At 38.6% G+C, this 19641-nt stretch overlaps 1 protein-coding gene across 3 annotated transcripts in view; it reads right to left on the bottom strand.

The window, feature by feature from the left end:
* Positions 1-232: 232 nt before the first annotated feature.
* LOC117732641 (guanine nucleotide-binding protein G(o) subunit alpha) overlaps positions 233-19641 on the bottom strand; it is a 79973-nt gene continuing 60564 nt past the window's right edge. Inside the window, exons 6-8 of one of the 3 annotated variants that reach the window (XM_034535704.1) lie at positions 19315-19444; positions 4480-4633; positions 233-3158 (exon numbers count right to left, since the gene is read on the bottom strand). In XM_034535704.1, coding sequence (XP_034391595.1) covers positions 2971-3158; positions 4480-4633; positions 19315-19444 — 472 coding nt within the window. In that variant the 3' untranslated portion in view covers positions 233-2970. Of the gene's footprint in view, positions 3159-4479; positions 4634-8486; positions 10512-12445; positions 12600-19314; positions 19445-19641 lie in introns of those variants that run through there. The other 2 variants (XM_034535706.1, XM_034535703.1) reach the window with 2 other exon arrangements.

The raw sequence follows: 19641 nt of genomic DNA, 5'->3' as shown, positions 1-19641 counted from the left end.
AACAGGTTATCAAATAATCCTGCAATTTGTGACACCGGCATCTCCCTATTTTAGAGAACCTGTGTTTGATTTGCGGGTTTTAACTTCAACAGTCAATTTTCACAAACTGAACGTGGGACACAGTTTCCTCAAAGCTGAAACGTAAAAAACACACAGACACAGTGATGTCATGGAATGACTAAGAGGCAAGCACAGGTTTTTTTTGTAGTCATGAAAACAGTGGCTTTTTAATGTAAACACTACATTCGATTGGTTTTTCCAGCACGGACATCCCACATGAAATAACAACCATTCACTAAAGAGGAATAGAGGGTGGAGAGAGAGAGAGAGAGAGAGGGAGAGAGAGAGAAAGAAGAGAGAGAGAGAGAGCTGCACAGAAAAAAAGCATCCACTGGGTAAAGAACAGAACAAAGAAGAGGTAAAACTATTTAAAAAGAATAATGAAGGTAACAGGAACAGAATGCCAAAGAAACAGGTATATCATACATAGTTGTTTTCTCTTTTCCAAACTAGAAATCAAGAAGGCAAGAAAGAGAGGTCAATATAGATAGATGGATAGATAGATAAATGAGAGGTAACATAGATTAGGTATGAACAGATAACACATTTCCAAATCTACTCATTGTGTGTGTGTTTGTGTAAGTGCGAGCAATTGTGTGTGTGTGTGTGTGTGTGATGTGAGAACTGTGCTTTTCATTGTCGACCTGGAAGGTGTGTGTCAAACGAAAAAGAGACAGAGAAGAAGTAGAAGTAAGGAGCATGATTTTGTACAGCGTTGATGTGTGAACATGCGGCGTCCCTAACTAGCGGACGCAGCGAGAAACGTGCTCTCCCCAAAGAAAGTGGTTAATTTTTTCTGAAATAATAAAAATAGATATTATTATATTATATTTAATCGTTCTGAGTCAGGCTAAAGTGAGGACACGGTTCTGATGCAGGGAAACAGGCAAAACGGTAAACGGAGAGCGGCCCGGGGCACAGAGCATTACAACAACACGGGGTCAGTATGAGATCGTCGTGGTTCCAAATCAGCTCGCTGTCAAATTGGAACTAACAAAACGTCTTTATTTTAAAAAAGGGAGATATAGAGAAAACATTTTTTTGCAGCTACAAAGCACAATAAATATTCTCTTTTTAGAATATTACAGGATCATAATGATCATTGTTGTCAATGTTGTAACACATTCATTGGTTTTATTATTTATTTTAGGTGTAGATTTTTTTTGTCCTTTTTGACTGTTTTAATTCTAAGAATCCCAAAATATACACTTTTTCTTCCAAGCCACCTACATAACCTTTCAACCCTCCAAAACTTTGACTCATATTTTTTTGTTTGACCCCGCCCCATCCTGTCAAGGAACCAATCATTGCTCTCCTTCTGTTGCTGCTATCCACATCCTAAACTCTTTTTTTGTTTGTTTTTTCTCCATAATTTGTTATTCATCTTTTGCTATTTTTATTGAATACATTTTTTTAAGTTATTATCTCAACAGCATTTATGTGAAGCTTCTTTTTAAAATTTGTTATGAATTAACTGGTCTCTTTATACAAAGTATCTCATGCTATCATTGTCAGGGTTTTATGAGGAATGGGAGGAGCGGAGGGAGGGAGGGAGGGAGGGAGGGGGAGAGAAGGGTTGGAAAGAGAGGAGAGGCCTTTTGATCCAGAAATCAGGAAGGCAGGGAGCCATGCAGAAAGAAGGCAACAAGAAAGAGAGATGGTTGGAGGTGAGAGAAGTAAAGGCATGGTGGTGGTGTGTAAATTAAGAGAGAAAGAGAGAGAGTGGCATGTGTAGGTGATCAATCAATAAATAAATTAACAAAATGAATCCACCATTATCAAACCAGGACTGAGTTTCCTTGCATGAAGAATGTTAGTAGGTTATAACAGCGAGGAAGGTAGAGTTATAACGTTGTGCTCTTGCTTCTAAAAGCGTAGCGATCTACAGTACAGTACCTCTGTTATATGGCACTGATAGGACATTTAGCACATTTCCTATTGGCTCTCAGGCTCGGGCACAACTGGAGGTTGGCAAATGGCTAAGGTCAGGTTTGGGAAACAGGAAGTGAAGCTTCCTGTTAATGGAAACCGTATTGTGGGGAGTAAATTGATTCAACGTACCTTAAAAAAAGAAGGAAATTGACAACAAAAATCTTAAAATGTCTTGACTAATGTAAACAAAAGACTAATGTTAAAATAAGTGTTGTCAGTTTCAGCAGGTCTTGAGTTTTTTTTTTAAGGTTTATCGCCGACCTGTCCGGTGTTTTTTAGTGCCATCAGCATTTTCACATATTTCCGCAAAAATTTTTATTACATAATCACTACTATAGCAAAAAACTAATGAAATAAGACACAAATAAAATGTGTCAAGGTGAGGCAAAATGTGAATACAAATCAGTGTACAGACTGATACTCATGTAATAAATATACACACGATCAACACAAATTAAACATAAGTCATATTCATAGCAATAATAATAAAAAAAGTCTGCCAAAAAAAAGGTACAGGTTTTGTTTTTGTTAACAACAAAAGACACAGCTGAGAAAGAAAAAGAGAGGAGGACGGGGAATGCAGGGTTTCATTGACTTTGTTCAAGAAGTTTTCAAGGCTTCAGGATTCGTGTTTTCTACTAAAACAAATTTGTCTGCTTGGCAGCAGGCCAATAGTCATCAGAAGGAGAAGTCGGAGCGTGAGGAGAAGATACAAGAACTAAAAACATTATATATATATATATATATATTTATATATATATACGTATGCCTATTTTTTATTATTATCCTCATTATTAATATGTACCTAGTTGCATTTTTATTTCTTTTTTCTTTAAATAATCAGCAGAATCATCATCGTCATCATCATTTCCACAGCAGTGTCAAAGGAACAGGAACGAAGTGGGAGGATGAGGAGAGGAGGGGCGAGAGAAAAGAGGGGACAAAAGGGGGACGACATTACGGGGTGTGTGGGCGAGCTCAATACAAGCCACACCCTCGGAGGTTGTTGGCGATGATGATGTCGGTCACAGCGTCAAACACCACCTGGATGTTTCCTGTATCCGTGGCGCAGGTCAAGTGACAGTAGATTTCCTTATTTGGAGAGCGATTCTTGCTCTCGAATTGTGCTTGGATGTAAGCTGCTGCGTCGTCATAGGTATTGGGTCCTGGAGAGAGAAGAGAGACGACAATAGAATTGTTAAAATGACACTCCCTCGATTTTACACTGCGTATGAATGAGATCCCAACTTTCAATGTATTACCTTACCAAATATTAGTAACACAACCACTTAACGTATAAAGGCAGTAATATAACTGGTAAGTATTATTCCAGGGTAGCTAACTTTTAGCTTTTGGCGTGGGTTAGGTCCTATATCCAAGACTTCATATATTAAATATATATATATATATATATAGTATATTTAGAATACATATGCTTATATATTATATGTATATACTGTATGTTAATAATGCTAACTTAATAACCTGCATCACCATATTGGCTAAACATTTGCATTGGCACACCATAAAAAACGCTACTGCTGTAACACACAGAAAGCTATTTGAGCGAGCTGTAAGCAAGTTAACGCAGAAGGTAACTTTGATATTTGATCTTTGATCAGCAATATCATTTCTCCTTTGTTCGGTTTAAAAACATTATCCTCAGAGACTCCTCACGGGAATAAAGGGAGGAGGTGACAAGGGAGGAGGGGGGGGGGGGGGGGGCAGATGCCACATGTCAGATAGACTCACTGTGATTATCAAGGCAGTTAGAAACTAAAAAAAGCATGGGAGCCAGAAGGGAATAGGTTTGTGTGAGAGACCTGCATGTGTGTGTGTGTGTTAAGAATGACAGAAGACAGCTCTCACTTGCCATGTCCTCTCTTCTCTCTTCATGGCTGACCAAGCGTGACTGTCTCCTGCTCTCCGACTACCAATCCCTTCCTTTTCACTGCCACGGCTACATGACTCTCACCTCCACATGAGGAAGAAATTCAATTTTTCTTCTCCCACAGCTTCTATTTTAGCCTCTCTCAGTCCTTCTCGTCTATGCTCTTAAACACAATCATGTAAATCTACGTGTATTTCGCTCTTTTCAAAGGAAGGTTATACAGTTTAGGCAACAGCAAACACTTTGTTTCGGTGCTCACTCATGCTAACTGGCTCAATGCTGGGAGCAGCTGCTTTGAATAATACTGCCACATCTCTCAGAATAATTAAAAACTCAGATTGTTCCTCACAGCTCCAGAGTTCCAATGCAGAACAATGGATCAATGGCGAGAAACACCAGAGAGGTTTTAGAAAACTTCTGTATTTTGCATCTGGGAATCACATTAAGATCGGATATATATATATTTATCGTTATCGACAGGAAAGAGAAATCAATGTTGTGCACCTGTCAAGTTGTGTTGCTGCTGCGTTCAGAGAGCTGCTTTTCTCACCTATGTACTCAGGGAAAGTGTCATTTCTTAGATTTTTTTGTTCTACCTGTGTATTCGGGGAAGCAGATGCTGAGCGCAGATTTCTTGATCTTCTCTGCAAACAGATCCTTCTTGTTGAGGAAGAGGATGATGGAGGTGTCGATGAAGAACTTGTTGTTGCAGATCGAGTCGAACAGCATCAGAGACTCGTGCATGCGATTCTGCAGAGGAGGACAGAAGAAAGAGATGGGTGGGAAAGATGGAGGAAAGAAATTAAATTAAAGAAGATGGACGAGATGAGAGATTAAAGGAACGGGAGAAATGAAGAGAAAGAGAGGATTAAACAAAGAAAAGAAAGACAGAGAGGAGAACAAAATAAAAGACGAGGATAAAAAGTGAATGAATGATGATAAAGAGAAGAGGAAAAAAGGGAAAAATCATTGTCATGGTCACATTTAAACTCAACACAAATGAATACTATTACACACAGAAATACCGAGCAATACTTTCACACTCCTCTCTCTCTTTCCAATTAAGACATTAGCAAAAGAGAGAGAGAGAGGAGAGTAGAAGGATGACACTTTTAAGCACAAGTATTGCTTGTGCATCTTAAATTAAATTAAGAGCAAATGCATATTATGCAGTCTGAGAAGGGATTTCTTTGTCCCACACACACTAACCGACAAGAAACAGTGGCAGGTAAGTTGTAAGTGGGACTGTTCAGGAAATTCTTTCCAACGTTTAAAATAAATAATCACAGTTTAGAAAAACACAGAAAGTGACATGGAAGGAGAAAAAATAAATAAAATAAACACACATCCTCAGTATTTCCATTTTAAATATTCTGCAAATGCAAATTGGGTCAGAAAAAAATCACACATATCAAGTTACTCATGTGGTGCTTTATTGTCATTTATCTTTTGTATAAATACAACTTTGAATAAATTATCACAGCAGTGAGGAAGGATACAGCAGATGTTTTACTTACAGCGCTAAGGAAGATACGCCACACATACACGCAGAACCACAATAAACAAGACTGCAGATTTTGCTGTAGGTGATCTGTACAGTATAGACTATTGAGAGAGGGGTTACATGATGTGAACGTTGGAGGGTTGAAGAGTAAAATGGGTGCAGCAGTAAGAGTTGAGAGCATGATGTATGTAAGGACTTTTACCAGCTCATTCTCTGCCTCCTTAATGCTACACAAGTTCATCACGGTCATGTGCCCTGCGGCTCCTGCATCCTCCCAGTCCAGCAGTAGAGCAGGATCTCATGGCTCTGCTGAGGCTTATGTGCTCATTTCATTGAGTGGGAGCAGGACACATTATTGGACCACCCAAAAGCATTTTCAGTCAGCAAAAAAGACACCGCAGAAGCTCCTTTACGTCTGACATGGGATCAAATTTCAGCCCCAAATATTTTTTGTGGCTGGCTTTTGTGGGACTTCAGATATTGTTTATGTTGCTCAGGCATTGAGTGGCTCATGGAGCTAACATTTATTTTGTGCCACCACCTGCTGTGCAGATGTAATCGGACCGTTGTACCTGAATGAACCACTGATTGTATTATTCACATCAGACTTCATCCACTTAAAAACAAATCAAAACACTATTACCCATAAACCCTCTCTAGCATGACCTGAGACTACATTACCCACACATCTCTCCTTCACTGCAGCCTTTAGGAGTCCATTATTTATTACTGCAAAAACACAGTTATGGCCCTTTAAATTCAGTTTGTTAAATGCAACATATAAGATACTGAAGAATCTGCAGCGCAGAAACCAGGATGCACGCTGTTCTGTGCACAGCCTGAGGTTAACATAGGCATGAAAGGAGTTGGAAGACAAAGCTCGAACAATACAGTATGCAGCCATTGCCTCCCGAGGACAAATACAAATGTAGGCATGTCCTTTTAACTGTATGTGAATTGGAGCTTGCAAACTAACGGCAGATAAGAATTTGACCCAGCCCATTGTTCCACAGCTAATGTCTACTGCTGGCCTGTCTTAGGCTTTCAGGCAAAAAAACCCTATATATTGGGGGTTAAAAAAACTATGAAAAAACGATGCGCCGTGCTGCATTAAGCGAGGATGATGCACAACCAAATTGATAATACAACACATGCTGAGTTAAACACGTTTTCAGTGGCAGGGTAAAACCACACAGTAAGTGTACTATATTGCTTTTATAGAGTCCCCCCAAGGGTTAGCTTGTGGTTGTGAAATATTTGTATGGCCTTTATGCAAATTACAAATCAAACTGGTGTCCTATGCTACACCTGACAGACGTTGGAAAGTGAAGTAAAGTGAAGTGAATTCATAGAAATCGTTTACGCAGACGTATTTGACATTGTTTCAGGACAACAGCGTTTAATGTTTTATGTTTAATTAAAGTCACATCACCAAAGGCAATGCAGTCGGATCATTTCACTTTCTCATTATGTAATAAATGTAAGTCAGAGGATGAGACTATAAACTAAAAGCTTTCAACAGCAGGCTTTACGTTTGGCAAACAAATCAAAAAACATCTGAGGCTCTTTGGTTGGATATGGCGATATTATTTGGCACGGGCAAGTAAGGTGGCATTTTGAAGTCTCATGGGTCCGTTTATGTCTTCAGTGTGTTTGTGTGTGTGCGTGTGCGTTTGTGTGTCTGTTAAGGGCCTATGTGTGGAAAGGGTAGACAGGCGCTTTCTGAGTCCACAGATATTGACTCCACCACAAGCCCCCCCCATACAATACATACACATGCATATAGGCACACACACACACACACACACACACACACACACACACACACAAACACACATCCCCACCACCCACACACACTGACCTTTCCCATCAACAGACACACATGTAGGTAACTATATACAATCGGTAAACACACACAAGATACACAGACAGAAACACGCACACACACAGCTGATCAACAGCGTCAGGCAGCGATCTAATTAGCGAAATTGCACAGATGGGGGGGGGGGGGGGGAGCCAATGACATCATCTACCTGTTTAAAAATCATAGCTTTAAGCAGACAGGCCCTCACTATTTGGAGTGTGGTGGGGATTAAGCAAATGCCCTGCTCATGGATAAATGAAGATGCTGGCTTCCTCTGTTGGCCAGAGAGCACTCATACCAGTAAAGATGCAAACGCACTCAGCAAAGTCAATTCAACAATGTCCCACAGAAAAAAGCTCATATACGCATCTCTGGCTTTAATGTCAAGGCTCTATTTTGAACTGTTCCCACAATATGCACACACCACTTTTCATTTCAGCTTGGCCGTGCACTACATCAAACCTCAATCGTCCAGCAGCTCTGGGACGAGACTATCCAGCAGAAAGGCAGCTCGCTCAGCAGAAAGCAAAATAACGAGGTTGAAACAATAGTAACAAGGTTGACAATCTAATCCCAGAGGACTATATATGTACCCACGAGCACACAATCCTTCAAAGATCACCTCTGGCTTATTAAGGCGTGAAGAGGTGGACAATAAAGATATTACACTGTGCAGCTCCATGCAATGGATATTGTCCCTGGGCGCTCTATAATCAATGCTTACTTTGGTGCATCATTTGTGAATTGTCTGTTGGAGTCAGAACACCACCTGCTGAAATACGAGGGGCTGGAATATCAATCCGAAAAGAATAAATAGTGACTTCTACAATACATTTTCAAATATATATTTAAAAAAAAGAATATATCCTGCTTGCCTCTTTGAACTTTGATCAAAAAATTATATTACATAACAAAGAAACAATTTCAATAACCCTTTTCTACAGGGACCAAAACATATTTACTCTCAAATTAACTGCATCTAGGGCCAAAACACTAATGACACTCTTCCTTTGCATCAAGGAAACACACAATTCAGTTTAGGTGCATAAACTCCTGCTGGGTAGATTTAGAAAAGATGATAAGCAACCATTGCTCAAACCATAATCTTTGCATGTGAACCAAGAAGCCAAGATTTTGTTTGTTTGTAGTCGGGTAGTATTGACCAATCAGGCGTTGGCTACATGCAGGTAAACCGTTTGTGTGGGGAGCAAAAGAGGAACACAATGGCCTTAATGCAATCTGGAGACCCATAGGTTTATTGTCAAAAACGATTTAGCTTTTTATTAGCGAAAATATAAACTGTTAACTGAGAAATCCTACACATGGGGGCTTTAAATTGGACATGTTGGGCCTTTAAGTGCCATCAATCCAAAATGCAGTAAAAAAAAAGAGAAGAGAAATGTGACTTAAGAGTGTGACTGAGTTTGAGTGTTTCTTAAAGGCCAGAAGAGGGCAGGTCCTACTTGTTGAATCATTATTGAAGCATGCCGTCACACTGTTTGATATGGAACTACAAAATGGGTCATATTAAACCAATGAATAAGACATTGTTTTAACACACATTACTATGACTAAATAAAATAAATATAACTATGAATACAGAAAATAAAAATTAAATATGAAATGATCGAAACAAATAATTAAAACTGAAAATATTATCATGACCTGTTATTTAATGATTCATCATTTTAATTAAAGTTTCTAATGAGTGTGTAAAGCACTACTGGTTACCTGGGGACCTCTGTAATATATAATGATGGTGGAGGCTATCTTTGATGGTAACCCTGGGAAAATCTGCCATGTCCGTAATTGGTCAACATATTTCGCCAATTTAGTCCCGTGCGGATCCGGCATCAAATGATCAGTGTTTTTCTGTTTCTTTTTTCTTTTACACAGAGCCTTGATATCATATCCGTGGGGACGGGCCAGACGTGGGAGCTTAGTACTAGTCCCATGCAATTAGAGCTTTACGGTTACTATTGCCTTGGCCTCGCTCACATCATATGGTCCAAGCCTCTCAGCAGGCTCAGCAACTCTTATTACAAATACAAATATAATGTTTAATTGTGAAAATAACATACACTTTATAATAATGAGTTAGGTTTGATTTTGTCTAATAATTTCACAATGACCGCTTCATCTTACAGTATTCATGATTATGATGATTTAGTTCATAATGTCCTTCTGAATAAATACTGATTATTTTGGAGCTCAATGCAGTCAGATGCAGCGCATACATCGGAGCAGGACTGTCATCAGAAAACAAAATAAAACAAATTACACAACAAATACAACATAATGAAGGCACAAAAGCTATTTCACACAACATATATAGAAACACTTTTTTTTTTGCTGATGACTTAGCATTCATTGTAAATTTCTTTTTAGAAAGCTGGACATTGCCTTGTCAACACTTTAATTCAAAATGCTCATAATAATGTCTAAAGAGCATCATTCTGATGTAAACAGAGTAAACTGAGCTTGACCCTGACTAGTTAAACAACATACTTATATATTCACGTGCACATTGGCCCTTCGTGTAACTAAGGCACAAGTCTAAGGCAAAGAAGATTGACAATTTCAATTGAAATGATTAGAAATACTTTGGTATACTGGGAATCACTCCTCTACCCTATGTTGGTGGACTGCTGCTCCTATAAGATGGCCACTGTTAATTAGCAATCAGTCTAGTTCTTTGAGTAAGGCGCTGCTGCATGTACAAACAAATCACAGGAACCGTATGTCCCTGGAGTCGACTGGAGCCATTGTGCAGGACTTCTGCAAAAGGTTTGGAATTTCGGTTCAATTAAATGATTAAGGAGGAAGTCAAATAGGTAAATATATTCAAATAAGTCCCAACCAACCCACTTAACCAACCAATACATTAATTAAGAGTCAAGTCTTACGGTAAAGTCGTATGGTGACATCACTAACACAGCCCGTGCCCCCTCTTTGACTGGCTATCATATGATGACTGCACTGATAAGGGCCACACATAATACGTGTGTCAAACTGGTACGGTAAACACAAGTCAAACATCTGTCATCCACTGGCTAATATTTAACGTCTTCGTCAGTACAGGCCACACCCCCGCAGGTTATTTGCTATGATAACATCAGTGACAGCATCAAAGACAAACTGAATGTTGTTGGTGTCCGTGGCGCAGGTCACATGGGAGTAGACTTCTTTGCTGGATGACTTGTTCTTGCTCTCGTACTGACACTTAATGTAGTCTATTCCCTCCAGATAAGTGTCTAGACCTGAGGATAGAGGCACACAGAGAAATATGACATATAGTGGGAGTCAGGTGAAGGCATGAAAGCTGTATATCAGTGAGCTAACCGTATTTCACCGTATCAGCAACATTTTATAAAAACATAACCTTTGACTTTCTAGCTCAGCACACATTTGCTGAGGAGTGTAGAGGGCTGCACATCTTGCTTTTGTAGGCAATGTTTATTTCTGAATACTGCCAATGGATCATAGTTGTCATAGAAGAACAGTACATGACTGACACCAATTGGGTCCTACAGCCAAAAGGATGAAACCATGATTCAAACTGTATACTGATCAATTTCACAGCAGTGCCAAATCTAACGTATGTCCATTATAAACTGTGAGAGTTAATTCTGCTTGCAATGCAACACATTTAGCTACGGATTGGATTCAATCAGGAGCCTTAATTTTGTCAACACTGTTGAAATGAGTCTGATCTCAATGATTGGAGTCATTTTTGACATCTACTTGGCTCTGAGCCGTGAGTAGCAATGTGGTTTTTCTGTCTGCTTCAGCAGCAACTTCATCAGAATAGGCTGAGAGTCTGGCCATGAAAAGGATGAAGAGAAGAAGAGAAGAGGAAACAGGTTTGGAATCCTAATGATCTCTTTCTCACAGTCTTGCTGTTTTGGTTTCTCTCCATCTTGCTTTCCCACAATGTTGCTTTGTGCAATAGTGTTTTCTCATTTTCTCACACTCTTGCTCTCTCATGTTGTTTCCCCACTTTGTGGTCTTATCTCTCCCTTTCTCTTGTATCTAGACAAGCACACTCCAGCTCCTCTACGTTGGACTCCTGGTAACACTCCTGATTTCATTAACTTTTTCACTCATTTTCTTCTTTGACTAACATCTTGGTTTTATTCCAGTCTGAGCCTAAATCAGCTCTTCTCTGTTGCCCTCAAACTTCTGTTCATCCTTCTTTCCACAACTTTTCATTGTGCAGTGGAACTTTCATCAAAGCAACTGTATGTTTAACTCTCCTGCGCTCTGTGAATATCCACACTAATCCACCCTATTTATCTTTTATTTAGGATTGTGTTCTCAAATATGATTAGACACATATATACTTAAGGCAGAGATAAATAAAGTCTGGGGATGATGGTATAAAGTTAGTATGTTGACAGTGAATTATTAAGGCAGCTGGTTTGTGTTTGTTTCCTATGTAGGTCTGGACAATATATGAATATGTCAAATTTTTACGTTGTGTAAAGAGTGTTAAGATTACTTAGTCTGAAATTAACGTAAACTGTCTTGACAGTCCTCTAAGCTGAGAAATGAATAGTTACAATATGACATAAAGTTTTCTGGACTTTCATGACTATCTCAAAGTGAATCTAATGGTTGCCTCAATGAGAGGGATGCACTGAATAAAGACTCTACACACTAATCTGACCATTTGGTTTGTGTCTACCTGTGCTGCAACTGTGAAATGACTAATGCTGATGTCTGTGCTCCTTTTAGTTAAAGCAATTGGGACTGACAGTTCCTTTTTTGGAAAATATCGATTGAAATCGTGAATTGTCCCCAATCTTGTCAAACCTTTGTAAAATATTTCCTGTTCATGGCTATATTGCTGAGCCCTAATATGTTACAAATACTATGTTTGTAACCATTATAACTGTAATTTAAAAGGGAGAGCAAAACTAAGAAATTAGTTGGAAGGTGTGAGGTCGAAAGAGTATGAATTAGTAATTCCATCCACAGATCAGATCAACAGGTTTATTTGAGGAAATATATTTTTTAAAAGGTTGATGTCATTAAATTGCTAAAGTTGGGTTTAGTGTGGAAATGCTTTGTCAGTGACTCTTTGCTCAAAAAAAACTACTGCAGCTACAATGTCTACTAGTGTTCATACAATAATGCAGTACATAGTATGAACTAATAATAAAATATCACTGTAAAGTGCATCGATATGTACCAGTGTACTCAGGGAAGCAGATGGACAATGGAGACTTGTTGATCTTCCTTTCAAAGATGTCCTTCTTGTTCAGGAAGAGAATGATAGAGGTTTCCTTAAACCACTTGTTGTTACAGATGGACTCAAACAGCTTCAAAGACTCGTGCATGCGGTTCTGTAAAAGAGACATTACTAAGGGTTAAAAGGGCTTTAAAACACAATCTTCTGCATCATTATAGTAGATAAATACATACACACACAAAACAATCAGACAAGCATACATCATTTGTGCAAATGTGTTCAGAAAACACATGCACACAAGTAACAGAATCAAGAACACATACTGCATACACACCATTGAAACACAAAGAGGAACTGGGTAAATTAAAATGAGAAAGCAGAACAGAAGTGCTGAGGAGTTCCTCTTTTCTACGGACACAGCATTTCCTGCTGCATGTTGAGTGTGTATATCTTTGTGCATTTGTGTAAATCAACACATCAGTAACATAAATCATTAGTGAGCTGGTTGTTGCAGCTGAGTTAAACAAAGCCATGCACTTCTAGTGTTTAAGCTGGGAGTGAATGAATGATAGCTTAAAGGTGCCCTGTGGAGTGTTTGACCACCAGGGGCACTAAAGAGCAATGCTTAGAAAAGACAGTCTCAGTGTTGAGTGTATTAGCTTTTCTGTTGCATGTCTTTGAGGAAATAACCTGCTCACCGTGAGATGTTTATGTAATCTGTAGGAGGCAGCAACAGTGGAGGTAATAAAGGTTGCAGTGTACCAATGAAGGAGGTGAGGAAGACAAAGCACTCTGGTGTAAACGATTTCAATTAGCTTTGCAAATATTTTCAGAAGATGGAAGATTGACCATGTTTCTTATGCCGGATACACACGATGCCTTTCCGTGACAAATGTTAAATGTAAACAAAATAAAAACAGTAAAAGCTCCACGGGGTGTATACAGCTTTATTGCTATATTAAAAGCAATATTTAAGTCATAAACTAAAAACACTATTACATTGGCAATGTAAATGCAGCTAAAACAAAGGACGAGGACCTAAAAAAATATAGGAAAGAAATAATGAAGCTTAAACTGTTTTAAGTATCTGATATTTATTCCATCGTGAGGCACTTTCTTAAGTTAGTAGATCATGGGATCGTTGGCTTGTTAGCATCAGTTTACCGTGACTAATTCTCTCCAGAATTCACTATTCGGTTTGCTAATGAAATCTGTACAAAGTGAAAAGTAAACATTATAACATTACTCGTAAGTGCTCATCAGTCATGACACCTATCCATCCAGCGTAGAAAACTGCTTTGTGATGAAAACATACAAGACTCTTGACTAAAGTTGAAAGCAGTTTCTCTCTGGTTATGATACCGTATTGCCTAGTTTAGGACAGAGAACCAATCAAAATAGCGAAGAAGTGTGGAATTTTACTAAATTAAGTAGAATAAGTCAATTTAAGCAATACATCAGAACGACAGAAGAGAGGGGGTTTAAATTGGTACTGTATATAAATATCAAAGAGCTCAGACAGACATAAATCGATACATGCATATAAAGCATGAACTGTGCAAAAAACACAGACAATTCAACTCAATGGTTCACAAACGGAGAAGCACAGCTTTCAACTCATGATAAGTGTATCAACCTACTGGGAGGTTTCATACCTGTCTGTGGGTGGAGCATCTGTGGAAGATCTGACTGCTGATTGGTAAGAGAGGACAGTCGGTGGCGAGAGTGACAGGAGTGGAAGGAGCCAGAGATGCTGCAGGACGGAGTTTAGAGCAGGAACAGAAAATGCCCACCCACGGCCTACTTCCTATATGAAGCCCCCCTTTAACCCAACACACACATACTGTATACATACACACCCCTACTGCTGAAAAGAAAGTGTTCAGAGGCAGAAGGAAAGGACATTATCCAGACAGTGTTCACTCAGAGCAGCTGTCAATAAATAGCCTGCATGTGTGTGATGTCTGTGTGTTTTCACAGGAACAAAACAAAGAGAGGCAGAGAAAAAACACAATGCAAGCAGTTCTTCAATAGAACGAAGGGAATTAAAAAGCAGAAGTAGTATGTAGTGTACTGTGTGTGTTTGTGTCCATAAAGCACTGAGATGTTTCGATAGACATATACAGTCTAAACCTTTAGCATGGGGCCTGTGAGGTGGTCTTTCACTTCTATATTGTAAAATCAACAAAGCTAAAATAAACAGAACCTCCGTCCAGGCGTCTGTTAGGTTGTAGTGGATTTTATATATATTTGCACATGTAGATAAAAGAAGTTTATGTTTTAAATTAATACATAAAGAAAGATATGATAATTAATTTGGGATATTATGAGGAATATTCTGGAGGAATGTATTATGAAACATAAGAGAGGATCACTGTTTTATTATTCTGTTTTAATGACAAATGTAATGATTAACTGTATGATGCATGAGAATGAATGAATGTTTTATTGTTTAGACAATAGTTAAAATGGATGCCGATTGAAACCTAATGTGTCGCTTTTATTCGGAAGGCAGGATAATAGGGTTTTATTGTGAAGGGGAACTTCCTGTCCTTGACCGGAAGAGTGAGCTTTGACCTCGCCTGTTTACTAATTGGCGTAGCGAACAGAATGGCGGCATCCTTTGAACTGACCAATGGAACTAACCTTTAGGTGTGAATTCATTTGCATGACCATACTAATAGCCGAGCATTTGTTCTGGGGACATGGTTCTACTGGTCTGGAGACTCGAGACAGCCCCGGTCTGTGGCTCCCTGGGAGCTGCACTCCGTCTGTGGAGAGTTCCTCCTTTCTGGCCCCACGATCGTGAACGCTACATGAGTATTATCTTTGCTATTAAATATTGTTAAACTTTAACTCGAATCCTGAATTTCCTGCGGCCACGGGACCCGGAGCTTTGAACACGAATCTTACACGTCCCAGAGATATCTTGTTCATGAGAATGAAGCGGACAGAAGGACAACCTTCATGATCTTCATATAAGAGCGTGGTCTTTCATTTTGAGAGCATCACTCACTGGTTTCACGTTTAGATTTTGTAATGCTGTCTCGCTAAATCACGTTCTCACACTCACATAGCAACTGCTTGCCCTTGGATTGCCTTTAGCACAAACGTCTGCTCTTGTCAAACAGTCAAGATTCCCCGACCAATAGAAGAACGGCTGTAGTGCTGCCCAGTTAAATGATCCCTGCTTTGTTGTGGGCCCACCAAGGCTTTATCATGTGGCATATTGCCCTTGCTTTCTTTATGACTTTTGGAATGAATTTGTATTTGTATTTTTTACTACAACAACAATTACTGGAAACAACTTTTTTATTTTGCAGTACGCTGACAAGGATGCTGTGAATCCTTCACGTCAGCTCGGTCGTTAACAGCTGCACACAGAAGGTGAGCCATTAGCTTTCTGATGGGAGCTAAATACGAGGAGGTAACACTCGCCCCTTCTTCTTAATATATCTATAGTCGGCCCACATTAAGCTATCTACTCGCTGTGACTATTATTTCGTATTGTAGTTCCCTTCAACTACTCTAAACACTCTATTTACAGAGTCAGTTAACGTTAGCTTGACACACAGTTACCTTTAGCTCGGAGTGTGAGGACAGGCTTTTGAGGGGAAGCATTACAAAATCTGTCATGCTCTCAAATTGAAAGACCATGGTCTTGAATAAAGCTCCATAGAAAACATAACGCCTCTGGCCACAGCTGCTGCCAGCGTAGAGGCTTAAACAAACACAAACAAAACAGGGACCTCATCAAATATCATACAGCTACTGCAAATACCATGGTATCTGTGAGTCTTGAAAAGTAAAAAAAACAACAACATTGAATTTAGTTGCCTAAAAAAAGAAAAGCCTCAGAAGGAATACATTGTCCTTATTTGAATTTACACACGTCTTGATTGTCTTGAGTGTTCATTTGCCGGCCAAAGGCTGATGTTAGCTATGAAATGTTCTGACTGCGGTCTGTTGGCATCCATTAAACATCAAGTGTGATTGTTGACAGTGGATTGTGCAGAAGCTAGAAAGCGCATCATAATAGGCAAGTGTCAATTTGATCAAGAACATTAATACAATAATTGGTTATTATATCCATCCATTTTATGCCGCTATTGCGGGTCAGGGTCACATTAATTAATTTAGTTATTTTATTAGGAATTATACTGCTGGGAGTTGTGAACAATTTTATTTAATAATTATATGCTATATGGTCCATATTGGCTTTCCGTCATACTTTCATACATCGGACATGATCATGTAACCGGCATAACAAATGTCTATGTGGTATTAATAAAAGTCTGAACAATGTTTGTGAGAGTTACAGTAGGTGTTGTTCTGATGAGTTTCAGGAAAACTGTTTCTTAGTTTTACTTGATGTTAAAACTAAATATGAATGTAAATGTCACCCCCTATGACTTGACTACACGGTGCATGCTAGTACTCACCTGACTTCCACGAGTATCCGGGAAATCTTTCAGCCCAAACATTATAATACGTATATTTACACTATGGTTTTATGCACAATATACCCTCTAAAGTAGACCTACACATATTAATAACGGTAAAGAAAAAGAAAGAAGACATAATGTATGAATGATATAGGTGTTGTCTTACTAAGAGTCTAGTATTCTAAGAATATGTTTAACCACTGTCCAGACAGGATTAGTATTATGGGGAAAAACTGGCATTCTAATTAAATTCATGGCAGTGATTTTAATAAACTACCCAGAGGAGATATATGCATGACTTTGTCACTCCCATTATTGAGAAGGGTGTTTTATCTTTATGTCTGATTGTTAAATATATTTTTTGTACGACTACTTTTTATTTTCTGAATCACACGCCACGACTGTGTCTGGTAGCAGACAGAGGATGTGGGTTGGGAAGGGACGATGTAAGATGTCATCACGGATTACGATAAAAAACATTTGTGATAAGTAGGTTGTAGTGAATTATCATTATCGGAATACTCTTATCGTGTCAAGAGGGACGACAAAGAGCTGCCTAGCTCACTTTCTTGGTCGGAAGTAAAATATAGAGCCTGATATAAAAATACAAGAACTAAAATTAAAATAAGAACAGAATCAGGCAATGTTATTTATGATGTTATTCACTTTTTGAAGGTGGACCTCATGATTTATGATTACCTTATTTAAGTATTTCACTAAAAATGGAGATGTTTGTCTAATCTGTGATGTAATACAAATATTTGGTTTACAACATGAAAGGTAAAGTGTTTATGGTATGTTTGAGTACTATTTTAAGAATTTTAAGAGCCATTTTCTCCTCTTAAACGCGATAGCAGCCATACTTAAAGTCTCACCTTGATCTACATTTGGACTACAACACCCCTTTTCAAATGGACTCATGTATACGACACACACACTAGAAGCTGTTTGTGAGTGTGTTTTATGATGGCTTTTGCCTCTCTTCTTCTGACGTTCTTCTGGCGCTCCCAGCTCAGGGGGAGGCTTGATGACATCTGCATAAATAGAGCAGCTACAGAGCAGTTTCCCAGCCTGGAATTCTCAGAGGATACACTTCAGGCTTTATAAATAGCAGTGAGCGCCATGCATTCAAATCAGCTTATTTGTTGTAGGTTACACACTTTACATCAGCTTTACAGCCACAGGGAACGGAGTGGTTTCTTGTTGAGGAAACCCTGAGCTACTCCATTGTGAATGACCTTGTCCAGAGCCTTACATTCAACAAATAACAGAAAAGTCCTGCAATGTTAAGGTTTATTAAATTATAAATAATGCTGTTAATTGTTGTATGCTCACCTGATTCTCTAAATAATATCATATTTGTGTGTCTTTTTTACTTTATTAATAAAGCTCTTTACACTTATAAAGTAAGTAAGGTATAAGTAAGTACCTTATAAGTAAGATATATATAGGCATTGCATAAACATCATGGATGATTTCTACACCGACTGTATAGCTCATAATTTACAGTGAGCATGATTTGCCTTTAGAGCGATTTCCATTGACCATACATGACTTTCCCATTATTTAAAACAGGTCATTTGCTTTGGCCAGATTGCAACTTGGTTTGCAGTGTCAGCGTAGGGAAGAAGGGTTTGCATAGAGAAAAATAACTCCTCTATGTCTCCAACAGTGGGTTGGCCAGAGATAGAGCACTGTTGGTTTACGTGTTTATTTAAACAAACAAGTCCAACAAGTATTTTTAATGTGGCCCTGAGCAGTATTACGTTGATTCATTTACATGTTTGGTTGTGATATCGGAGGATGGTGTACCAAACTGAGACCCAGAGGAAACACCACGGAACTCCATAGATATTCAGATTGTGCTATAATCTTACGGGAAAGTATTTTGACAATTGCGGACAGTTCACTATTATTAAATAACACTTTTTAAATAGATGCAAGATGAGAGAAAAAAATAAAAGGGCGATACGTTTCTCTGTATGTACCAGTCATTCCTAAAACAAATCTGAAAAAATTATATTATATATTATATATATATATGAAATGGAAATAAATACATTTAGAAACATTCATCTTAATGTATGTAACAGCTCATCAAACAGCTCCACAGGCAAGTATTCCTCCCTGTCTCAAGCTTTTACACAGGCCGTGGGTTTATTGTCATGATGAACACCGTTTCTACATATAGAACAAGCGTCCTGTCTTTAAACAAGCTGCTATATAGCCCGTGTCAGAATGTATTAGGGGACTAATACTCATGCTGTTGCACATAAAATAACATTACTGATGCCATCTTATATAGTATCCTTTAAAAGTGTTCCAATATTTATAAATGGGTCATAAGGGCATTAAGTGAAGAGTGAGACCGGGAGACAGAAACAGAGCGAGAGAGAATATACACATGTGAACATCTGTCCTTACCGTGGTCTCGTCCTCATGCAGCACCTGGTCGTATCCGCTGAGCGCCACACAGAAAATGATAGCTGTGACATCCTCAAAACAGTGGATCCACTTCTTCCTCTCCGACCTCTGACCTCCCACATCAAACAGCCTGATGGACAGAGAGAGACGGCCGTGAATCAATACACATGAAGACACTCATACACAGAAAACAGTGTCTTCTCAATATATATATATATATATATATATATATATTTAACATACTTAATATATCCCACTTCCTAGCATTGTTTACTAAGGTTATATATTGTATGTGCTTGATGCACATATTTCCGATATTTCAAAAAA

The sequence above is a fragment of the Cyclopterus lumpus genome, chromosome 6 (assembly GCF_009769545.1).
Source record: "Cyclopterus lumpus isolate fCycLum1 chromosome 6, fCycLum1.pri, whole genome shotgun sequence".
Taxonomy (NCBI): domain Eukaryota; kingdom Metazoa; phylum Chordata; class Actinopteri; order Perciformes; family Cyclopteridae; genus Cyclopterus; species Cyclopterus lumpus.
The sequence above is the reverse complement of the archived record's forward strand: the minus strand, read 5'-3'. Positions and strand labels throughout refer to the sequence as shown.